The 12,343-nt window shown below is 35.3% G+C and overlaps 1 protein-coding gene across 2 annotated transcripts in view; it reads right to left on the bottom strand.

The window, feature by feature from the left end:
• The window catches only part of SEMA3C (semaphorin 3C), a 124,878-nt gene that overhangs the window by 54,585 nt on the left and 57,950 nt on the right, over positions 1–12,343 (bottom strand). The window contains exons 2-3 of one of the 2 annotated variants that reach the window (XM_082766060.1): positions 10,233–10,366; positions 1,558–1,718 (exon numbers count right to left, since the gene is read on the bottom strand). In XM_082766060.1, the coding sequence (XP_082622186.1) occupies positions 1,558–1,647 (90 nt within the window). In that variant the 5' untranslated portion in view covers positions 1,648–1,718; positions 10,233–10,366. The remainder of the gene's footprint in view (positions 1–1,557; positions 1,719–10,232; positions 10,367–12,343) is intronic. The other variant, XM_082766059.1, reaches the window with a different exon arrangement.

Raw genomic sequence — 12,343 nt, forward strand, 5'->3', positions numbered from 1 at the left:
TAATATTGGGTGATTACAATAGCTGCCAGAAAACTTAGGGTAATTTGATTTCTGTTGATTTTAATTTTATATGGGGCTTTCCATGCCTAAATAGACTACTGAAACACCTTTATACTTTATACTGCAGAAAGTATTTCATGCCACAGAAGTTGTTGTACCTAGCTAACTCTGCACAGAACTAAAAAAAATCTGTTAAGTAAAGGTGTGCAGTGCAGGGACACCACCACTTCTAGACCAGGTTAGCAGAATCACTGTGAGATCTGAATTAGCAAGAAGGTCACACCAGCCATTTCAGATCAAAGTAGGCAGCCCCATTACAGATCATGACTCCCAAACCATTAGGAGGAGAAAGGAGGTGTTCATGCACACAAGAAACATTTAATTTAAACGTGTAAGTTAGAGAGTTAGTCTGCTCACACTCACCACAAGATCAATTCAGGTAGACAGACATGTCCAGAGGGTGATTCAGAGCAAAGCTTAATTTAAGTACTCTTAATCACCCTCCAGTGGGATCTCACTCTCTCTCTGCTGACACATTAAAAGCATTGACTCTTAAGTAAAGCATTGAACTTTGCTGCCACAAGCTGGATCTCCCTGCCCCTTGACATGCCTGCGTTACAGTAATAAAGCCCATAGATTAAAGGGTCAGATGAATTTGGTATAACAAGGCACTTAGGATACATTTTAAGGTGTTGGTGTAGGTGTAATAATCTAAAGTTAGGCAAGGCAAGGTCCATACATGTAACATCTTAATAGTCAAGCTTCCGGGCTCAGTATTTCTGCAGGCCACTTATTTTAAAATCAGAGCACCTGGATTTCAATTGGCTCTGGAAAAAAAGAGGAATCTAAAAAAGTTTAAATATTCACTAATTTGACCCGTTTCATATACAGGGTGCCTACTACAAGTTGGGTAGTTGGAACATAGAGAGACCTTGGAAAATGACATCTCAGTATCTTCAGAGGAGCAGCCACAAAAAGAGTGAGATGAGGGTCACGGTGTCCAAAAAAACCAAAAGCTAGTTGTGTCTTAGCTATCTAACTGAAGGGCAAGGGCTGATGCAGCCATAACAAAGCTTGACAAACAGATCAGAGACTAGGATTCAGAGTACTAAACAAAAATAAATATAGTCAAAGGTTAAAGTCAGATTTGTCCCTGTAGATTTTTTTTATTTTTTGCTTTTGGTCTGAGAATGATAGCACATATCATATTCTTCCTTACAATCTGTTTTTCAAAGTGCATCTCTGAATTATCTTAAATCTTCAATAGAATTGGAAACCATCAAACATATAACTTTTTTTTTTTTTTTTCATAGAAATTCTCCCTATGAGGCCAAGCCATGCTGTATGTCACTTCAAAACAAGTAAACAGCTCAAACTGAATGTCTGAGTCACAGTCATGCTAATAGTTTGTTGATCTTGCTTTACATATAAAACAAGTACTAACAGTTCAATAAGGTGTGGACCTGCAAAATAATGAAATACTTTTTTTTTTTTGTCTTAAAAATAAATGCATTCAGTAAAGCAACCTTGGATTCTCAAAATAAATCCTGAACTTACACTGAGAGGGTCTTGGCTTATATTATTAATATTCAAAGACAGAATATGATCTTTGCTGCCGACATAGATCCGATCCTGATCTTCATCCATTAATAATATCCTGTAATCCAGAGGACTGTGTGATATTCTGTGATATTCAGAGGTCTTAGTTTCTTGCAGCTCTGAAATAGTAAATACAAGAAATTAGTAAACTGCTTCTTTTTAAATAAATGAATCTTTAAACATAACTGGGACCAATAAAAGATGAAGAACCCCTATTAGACACTTGCAATAGCTGAGTTGAAACAAACTTTTTTTTCTCAGTTTGAATGCAACCTTTTTATACCCTAAGTAACTATTCACAGCCCATAAAAATCTGGCATTACTTTTGTTCAGTCATGTAATGAATTGTTATTTTAATGGATGTGATTATTTACAGCTTTGGCTTTTAAGGAAATTAAATTAATCAATGTGTTCAATATATTTTGAAGTTTATGACAGCACAAAATCCACAAAATCAATACAAATTACATAGAACAGTTCACTTGCTTTTCTTGACAGGGGGCATCACCAACAATAGGAGTTTATTGTTTCCAAAGTAAATTTTTTTCAGTCCTTCATGACTATACATGGCTTATTAAAAAAAAAAAACCAAAAAAAACCACAAAGGTAATAGAATCAAGGTAATTCAATCAAGCCTTATTGCCTCATTGTGTGTCTATTTATTCAGTTATTTGTTTATGGGATTTGGAATAAACTATCAGAACTGTATAACTGGCTTTTTTTTTTTTTTTTTTTTCACACTTAAAATTTTCTTCAGTGAAATGAAGTGAAAAACATCCTTTGATCTCAGTAGTGCAGGATCAAGCCTGTTACAGGAATAGCACAAACATTTGTAATAATATTACTTGTTGCCTTTGAGAAAGATGAGCCTTCCTGTCTTTGCTTGGCCAATACATTTTGGCCTCAAAACAGATTATTTTTCCTTTCAGTAATAACAGAAGGAATATTTCTCAAGATTTGAGAATGGAAAAACAAAACAAACTAAACTAAACTTTAATAATCAATTTCTCCATATTCAAGTATTTAACATAAAATAGTTTTCTTAACTTATGAACATTATTATTGGATTGTGTTTCCCGTGATTCAAACAGGGTTGCTAATACAGAGTAAATATGAAAATGAAGCCCTCTTAAAGTCATAAGAACTGAGTCCATATCTCTTTTTCAAACTGGGTGTCTGGGACAATATGGCTTGTCATTGTTGCTAAAGCCTGTTTTTCTGCTAAAAGAAAGGTCTTTGCTCAATATTCTTCTATAGAAAATGGTAGATATCTTAGCCAAAATAGTCACCTAGTATTTTGGGATTTAGATTTCTGTCTACTACAGATCTATTGATTCAAAGAATGCTTGACATAACATGATTTGCATTGGTAAATATGATACACAACCACTTATTTTTATATTGATTTTTAAACAGCTAATAGAAAGATGAAAAATACCTTTGATTAATTAAAGAGATGACATTTTGAATAACTTAGGCATGTGACAGCTTTCAGGAGCAAAGTGTTTTCTATATGTCTTTATTAATGTTAATATTAAAAAGATCAACAAATAATATTTCTATAATATTTTTCTCAAGAAAATTTACACATACAAACTGTGCTTAAGAGCTTAAACTGAAACAGTACTCCTTGAATATTTATAAAAATTGTCCACATCATTTTCAGAAGTCTTTGTTCAGTCCTTGAAAAATCAATTGCTTTACTTCATTTAAAAATTCTCCCTGTAAGTTTTCAGCTGGGAGTTCCAAAGACACCTGGGAGACTCACCAGCACAGTGCCATTAAAATTCAGTCCCTTTGCTCTTGCTGAAATTTTCAGATTGACCTTTCATAACAAGCCTGAGAAGCTAGTGCTCATCCCCTTTCCTGGTGGCCTTATTAACTTTACTGTAATATTTTGCAGCTGTAAGATGAAACTGAACCATCTCATAACTGTATATTTAATATACTAGAAAAGCACAGATAAACTGGGAGAGGCAGCAGTTTCCCGCACAAGATTGGGTAAAGGTGAGCTTATTTATTTTGCATTATATAATATCCCTCCTTATAGCTTCAGTGTTTTTAGAGTAAACATGATAATAAATAAACTATGATGGACATAAAAGATGATAAAGATGCTAATGATTGTTTTTAAGGAAGAGACAAAAATAACTACATATATCTGATTTCCATAACCATTATTCATAGAAATACATTATTTTCCTGGATTTTTAAACTTTGTAATGGTATTTTTTCTTCCTAAGGCACGTGAATGGTAATCTGTCTCCATCAGGGTGCTGATTAGGAGAATCAGGACCTTATCACATGCCACTAGCTTACAGAAACTCAATGACATTCATATGAGGGAAGGAAAGCCCTTGAATACAGAAGAACACTGCCCTATAACAAGGATTCCTATATAGATTTATCACCTTTATTTCTTTCAAGGCTGAAGCATGCAGTGTATTGGCTTAACAGGGCCACTCAAGCAAGTGGGGAGAGAATTTATAATTGATCACATTTTCTTTTCAATTAACAAAATTTATCACAAAATCAGGAAAAATTAATTTTCTTAAAGATTCACTAGCTGGATGCTGTTACTTAAAAAGATGCTTAAAGGTCTTCCACATTCCCTTTCATCTCTAAAAGTTTTGGAAAAAGTAAGGCAAATATTTACTGATTTTTAAAGCACATTTTATTCCATGCTTTGGGAATTTAACCAAACTTTCAAGGCAGTAAAGCCTGTGTGGAGAATAATGTCATGGACAGCTCTCCATGAATAAGTTTATTTTTCTTTGGCAATCAAAATAAAGATTAGAATATATTCCATATGCCAATAATTGTCATCACTAATAATACAAGAAAAACCTTTGTCCAGCATTCTTTATAGGTCAGTGAACTTAGTTTTGGCTTTCTTAGAGTGATAAAGGCAATACCAATTTAATTTCTAGTGCTAGAAATCTGTCAGGTCAAATAGCTCTCTTCCCTTTTAATGAAAAACAAAAACTTCAAAGAACTCTCTTGCCACAGCTATTATTATTATTGACCTGCATGTTTTGGAGATCCCAGTGACTAGGAGTTTTCCGTGAACACCATGTAGAGCTTACTGAAAATTAATTTACAACTTACTCTTTAATTATCTTTCTAATCCACCACATAAAAGTTAATACAAGTGTTACAGAGAAAATATTGTGCTCTCACAAGAAAAAAAATATATATATTTGTATAATATCTATTATTAACATCACAAAAGCCTTTGTAATGCTTAAAAAAACACCATTGGCCAGAACAAAGCAAACTACCGTTATCAGAATCTGGAAACTGAGGAATGTGGAGATACCTCCCCCGCTGATAAACACAGCCTGTTATACATGAACTGTCCAAGCCACCAGTGCATGTATGTATGAGCTACATCCTACATCAGGTAGTTCTCTGAATATCTTGTTTCATCACTTGACATGATGACACTCCTTATTTTACATTCACTGGTGTTTGAAAACACAACCTGACTTTCTCAATATAAGGGATATAATAATCCCCAATATGTAAGATAAAACCTTAATGTAAGTGACTTTGTCAGTATAAATGTTATGCTAATATGGATGCTTGATACATTCTCGTAAGGGGGAGTCGAGAGGCAGGAGACCTTTTCTCCATTAACGTCAGTGACAGGACCCACGGGAACAGGGTTAAGCTGAGGCAGGGGAAATTTAGGCTTGACATCAGGAGGGGGTTCTTCACAGAGAGGGTGGTTGCACACTGGAACAGGCTCCCCAGGGAAGTGGTCACTGCACCGAGCCTGTCTGAATTTAAGAAGAGATTGGACTGTGCACTTAGTCACATGGTCTGAACTTTTGGGTAGACCTGTGCGGTGTCAAGAGTTGGACTTGATGATCCTTAAGGGTCCCTTCAAACTCAGGATATTCTATGATTCTATGATTCTATGATTCTATAAATACCGAAACTACTGCGGTAATTAGTGGTAACTTCCTAAAATGAAAAGAAAATAAAAACCACCCTATTTGCAGACCCACCTGCCCATAAAAACTTCAGTATAATCTGTAGATATCTTTACATTGCAGATTTTAGTAAGCTACAATCATGGGGTGCAAGCATCCCCAGCCCAAATTCAATGCACTGAACTTATCCACAGATAAGATGTGGACAAACTGTGATATACGATATGAGTGCACGCAGACATCTCTGCACTAAATCGCCCTTGGGCTTCCAGCCTGGCAGGGCTTCTTTGAGCAAATCTAGGATGATCTGTCAAGCTTTTAATTTAGGATCCCCTGTGGTAAAGTACAAGAAATAATATGTCTTCTTCCTCTTTCCTGCTGGCATAGGGATTCAGCTTCAGAAGGCTTGTTTATGGGAAGCTCAGAGCAGAAGCACAGATTTAGAGACCAAAACAAAAAAAAAAAAAAAGAGGAAGAAATGCAGTTTTATGCACAGAATGACAGTGGAGGGGAGAGAACTAGCTTTCTGGAAAGAGGTTCACAATAGTGAACCTCTGCTGCCCAAATTGGCACAGATTTTATGTAGCCTTAGTGACTTGGAAGTCAGCAAAGCTACTCTGTTTTCTTTATACTCTTACAAGCTATGGGGTTCACCATTGACTGGCCTTGTGTGCATCCCGCAGTAGGCTTGACAACATTAGCCCCTTGTTAATGAAACTGTAAGAGTCTCTTAAGCCTCATTAAACTGTCAGTTTGTGCCAACAAATATGCCAGCCCCATGCCAAATGTGAAATTGCAATGTAAAATCTCAGCTTCTAGGAACAGAAGTAGAATGATGGTTTTGCTTATAATACCTGATGGAAATAGGACCATTTTATTGCTAGCACTGAAAGGAATAGCCATGTATTTTAAAAATGCAACTGGAATCAGAAGTATTTGTAAAGTTACAAGAAGATCGTTTTAAAAAGATTAAAGCCACAAGAAAAGCTCTTATTTTATTTTCATTATTTTCATTTGTACTTTTTATTGAGTAACTTATCTGTTTTGTACCTTACTAACAGAAATGACTGGAAAAGATCTGGTTAAAAAATATCAGATTTCATAAAAATCTAATCATATTAACTATTGTTTTCTTGGACTTATTTCTGATTCTTCTTTAAATGTAAAGACTTAGAAGAGATGTATTACTTTTACAGTTCACATAGTAACTGTGGAAAAGAACCTTATTTATATTCCTCATTTATATTATTGCTTTTCAGCTACAAGAGATACATTGTGACTGTTTATATTTGCAAAGAGAAGAAGGTGAGTCCGCATATTTCCTTTCAAAATCTTCAGAACATGTCACCTTTTCTCTGTTGATATTCCTATTCCTTAAAAAAAAAAAAAAAGAGAGCTGTTAACGCATTTTTGCTACTGTTCCTGCAGTTTTCAAACTATGAAAAAAAATCTCAGCCAGCTCCCAAGTGAAGCTGACTATAAATGGGTACATAGTAATTTGGTCAAAGAGCCATAAGCAGCTAGATGTGCTACTTGTCAGTCCCCTGTGTGCCTTAACCACTCAGGGCCCAAAAAGCTCAGGTGGACCTTTGACCTTTTATTTATCTCTTTATCTCTTCTTCACGCATGAGAAATCTTGATATATATATTTTTTTTCTAACATTGTTAGAACGAAATTTGTCCTTTTCTATGAAGAGGCAATAGGCTTAGAAGAACTGTTAGCTTCTGAATCTGTCTGAAAGGGTTTTGATTACATTTTTTTCTTAAAAAAAAAAAAAAAAAGAAAAGAGTTAATGTGAGGGGAGAAAATAGATTTACAAGTGCTCATAAAATTACAGACTAACTAATTAACAGCATCACCTAGAGGATAAGGAGGAAGGGGTTTCATACAGTGCAGGCTGAAACAGAAGCCCTCATCGCCCAGAGCTAAAACGTATAATTTACTAGAAGGAAACTTAATTGCTGTATTTGGAATGAGTGTAAATAACACGAAAATGTCAACAATATCTAAATGTGATTTGGTTTCACTATAAACCTTGAATACTTGTTGGTGTATTTGCTAAATGAGTTGAAAGTGGAATATACATATTACTGGTTTAAGATAGGGAAGTCTTTTATAAATAGAAATAAAAGTGCCAAGGTGTAATCTTTGAAGAATCAGGCCTAGAGGTAGTTGTAACATGTTTGAAGAGCAATCTGTCACCTTGGACAGCTTTACATACACATTAGGAGCAGTAAAATGCTCAATAGCTCTTTGTGAAGGCAGCCCATTTGTTGATAGGAAAAGACATACCAGTTAATAGTTAACCTTAAGCAGAGCATTCACATATGTCAGTATATGACTCATCTTTTACAATTCACAAGACACACAGAAGTCCTAAAATCCCAGTAACTTGTAGGATTAAAATAATAATAATGATAATTACGATGATAATAATAATAATAATAAATCACAATGGATTATTAACCAGCTTCTGTTGGGAATCTTCGAATGCTGTTCTAGAAGACACTCCTAAAAGAGTTTTATTGCTTTTCTTAATACTGTTTCAACAGCTATCAGATTTTTTTCACCTTTGATTTATTGCTTTGAAGAATGAAGAAGGGCAGGCAGATCCTCTGAGGTGTAGGCAGCTGCCAGTTTTGTGCAGGAGGAATGTGCTCTCTAAGCAAAGACACAATTAAAGAAAGTCATTTGCATGTGTGTGGCAAATCGTAGTAGCATGGCGGTGTGGCACATTCAACCTAGCATACTCCATCAGGTTAAGTGCACTTTTATTGCAGCTTTACATTGTGAAGAAAAGACACTACTAAAATACTGCTTTTTTTTTTTTTTTTTTTTTTTTTTTTGATTTACAGAGATATTGTCATGATGAAATCATACCACATTCCACAACAGAAGCTGTACTCTGAAACAAAGAGGAAAAATATGTCAACATTTTCCAAACTGCAGCTCCACAGCCATTCCAAGACCTTCCAAAGATTCCAGTATTGAGATTCCTTCACTAACAACTACGCAAGACCACAAACACCCTTCAGCCACACAGTCTTATTTGGCTATAGACACTTCTAGGAATAATTTTCAGATTATTCCTCCACTTACCTTGCAGTAAACCTGGAATAACTGTTCTAAAATCTCTGTAGACATTTCAACAAAAATGCTGAAAAGTGGCCTTCTTACTTTTTTCGTAAGTTCAGTACAGTTATAATTTTATTGGTCATCAACTTCATCCCTCAGTATAACTGTAATTTGTGTGTGTGAGAAAGAGAAAGCAAGAGAGATGTCAGTAATACTGCCACAATACAGAACTTTCCAGAAGTTATCTAACTTTTCAAGTATTACCTCAGCCATTTCTGCCCGCTATTATTCTGTCCAGGACTTATTCTCATTTTTGGTCTCCAAACCAAAGAGACAACTTTGGCAAATGTGGAGATTTGTATGAAGAAGCAAACTGTGTTTAAGATTACTGCAGCTGAGTTAGGCATGTGAGATGGAAGCCAGTCTTCTCCATGTCTCATGCACAAAGTTAACCACTGTCCAAGAGCTGCATACTTCAGAGTCTGCACATAGTCATGCAGAGCTGCTTTCTTTACTTCTTTTTGAAAGAAATGGAGAAGAGGCTTTGCCACGTTGCCTGGGGCTCCACTGGCTGAACCAGTCTCACCCACTAGCCTGTGTGCACATAGCGGTTTTGCCACTGGCACTTGAGATGTTTTTGTTTTCCAGATTCAGAAGTGAGAAGCTGTTGGTTGCCAAATATAACATTATTTTTGACATGAATTGAGGAAACAAAAACAACACATCCATGGGGAAGTCAGACAAATTCCACATTATTTTACTTCTACTGGGAGCAGTATATCTTTTCATTGTAATCTCTTGTGTTTTCTTGCTTTATTTATTTTTTTTTAATTGGACCAGCAATCACGTCATTGGAGGAATGGTTGCACTTCCTCCTCTGATGCTCATTCACACAGAAAAATGTTCCAAGTAGCTATCACACTAAGTGACCAGCTGAAGCCCTTACAGCTTGCAGACACCAAAACTCTTTGATGCATATTTAAAAAAGATGTGAGAAAATGAAGAAAATGAATTATTACAATTGTCTCTCTGAAAAATGAGTTAAAACTTAAGCTATTCTCCAACTCAGAACTGTCAGCAACATGAGACACATGCGAGCTGTTCTCCCAGTTCATTCATCTTCATCCCTTTTACTGCCAGTAGCTTGAATTCTGTGAGGAGAATGAGGTCTGAATGGACTTACTAGTTTTGCATCTCATTCAGGCTGCTGGTTTTGTGAAAAAGGCAAACTTCTTTAGGCATAGGTTTGAGTACTTATTTACTCTCCATAAACTCAAAACAGCTGATGTCAGCTGGGATATTTTTGAATATCTGTGAGCGAGAAAGGGAGAGGAGCAGGGAGAGTATATGTGAGGTTGAATGACAGGTAGGACATTTTACTGCTAGAATTGTCTTTCCTTGCAAGTTTATATTTTGCTTCACTTTAAAATTGTACTTTGCATTTTCACTAAGGTATCTTGTGTATAACGAAGATATGTTTTGTCCTTTACGAAGTTGACAGTGGCAGCTACTAACCATACGTACAATTTTGAGGTGTTAATACATTTTCATCGACATGCGAGCTCTATGCACAGATAATTGGAATGGAGAATTATCAAATATTACAAAATATCCAATACCTTTAGTGATGATAGTGGTCTGTTAACCTCTTTTCAGACTGAGAAGATTTTCCACTTCAACTCACATGCACAGTCTTTCCTTTTCTTTATGAGTATATTGCTGCTAAGCTGCAGAATTACTCTCGTGGCCAGAGCTAAGGAAAATTTGTTGAGAAAGAACAGCTAAATCACTGAAATATTTCATTATGGGTTCTAATACAGTATGAATCCCCTTCACTGTGAGGTAGAAGAATCTTTTTATTATATACATTTTTCTCCTCCAAAGAGCAACCTCTCTAGAGATTCAGCCAATCTCTCCATATCTAGGATTGGCATTACTGCCCATGCTGCAGTAATCCCTGTCTTTATTGATCCAATCAACTTTAGCTGTGTTTTTTATCCATGTCACTTTATTCACAAATCTTAAAATATACTGCTCTTTTCTTCAGCAGTCACCCCTTGTCCTTACTCTGAGAAAAAAAAAAAAAAAAAAAAAAAAAAAAAGCTTATTTTATGCAGGCTTGGTTACAGTTTCATTATTATTATAATAATTTTAATCAAATTAGGATTAGCCATCAGGCAAACATCAGATCCAGCTAAATCCCAAGTGCTTTCCTTTTTTTCACTCTTCAATAAAATAATGTAAAATTTACTCAGCCATGAGCTGAAGAAGATGTGGAGGATAGTATTTCAGGTTTTCATTATTTTATCATTTCACAATTTCATTATTGATTTAATTTCAATGGACTAGTGAATTAAAGGGTTGTATTTTAGACTTTAACAATTCTGAATATAGAGGGATGCTTTGTAAAAGAAGCTAAATTGTCTATAGAAAAAATACAGAAACAGATATGTGGAATGGTGGATGTCACATACAACTAGGTAAATTACTGCTTCCTAATTTAGAGTGTTTTCTTATTTCCTATAAGCATTTGTATGTCAGTAGATGGCATTTATTTATCTGGTGTCAGACAATTGTCTCTATATACTAAGTTAAGAAAGTTATCAAGCTACACTTTACATCTGAGAAGGATGAAAGAAGCACATATTCTCTCTCCACTATGTGAGAAAACAAAGCAGCTGGAGGTCAACAAATAGCATCCCGCCACCAGTGAACCTTCAATGAACCCCGATTCCAACATGATGCCAGAATGATCATTACACTGAAGATAACAAACTTTACCAAGACAAAGCCACGCTCAATTCCACAGTTTTTTTCACAACTGTATTTATCCCAATCTCCTCTTGATATTTCTATCTCTTGAACAGAAATATTAGAATAGTAGAAGATTGATATTCTTCATTCTATTTCCTACTGTGTTCTGCATGGTTAAAATATCTTTTGTTGTCTAATTTGGGCTGTTTGATTAGACTTGATTTTGCAGCCAAGAGGCCACCCAGCATTCTGTATTGACAGGAAATAAGCTGTTTTCTGGATGTGGGTGTTTGCAATGTTTCCTACAGTCAAGAAAATTTTAGTTTGTGAGAAAAGATCAAGCCTATCCTTAAGTTCTTAATTTTTTTTTTCCACCTTGAAATATATATATATATATATTTGCATATTAATATCCATCTACTTGCATCAGAGGAAGATCCATAAGATTGCACATTAGGATTTCTTTTTTCAAAATGACTATGATGCCACAACCTGCTTCACTGGACACAGGACTTGGTCATGTCTCAGAGGATTTCAGAGGCTGGACACAACTGGAAGTTAGTAATTGTATCATCAATGTTCATTGTGTTGCTGAACACCTTCAGATTGTTTATGAGTATTTTCAATTGTAAATTCATCAGGACTTATATATATATATTTTTTCTTAATGTCATCTCTAAAAACAAAATGCTTCCAAATGTGCAATTAATATTATTTTATTTATGCTTACATATACATATGTCTGTATGGATTTGGAAGCTGGAGGTGGGTCTGTAACTGTTAGGTGTCTTTTACAAGATGTGGCAGTCCCTACTGGTGGCTATGTGGGAGTACAAGAGTTCTGTGCCCAAACCCTGCAGAGAGATGTGTTCAGGAGGTAGTATGCTTGCTTTTTAAACACACAGAACATAACCATTTTTTACACCATAAAGACTGACACAAAGAGTGAATTTAGGAGCACATTCCAGAGCTGCAT

The sequence above is a fragment of the Aythya marila genome, assembly GCF_965140915.1.
Source record: "Aythya marila genome assembly, chromosome: 1".
NCBI lineage: Eukaryota > Metazoa > Chordata > Aves > Anseriformes > Anatidae > Aythya > Aythya marila.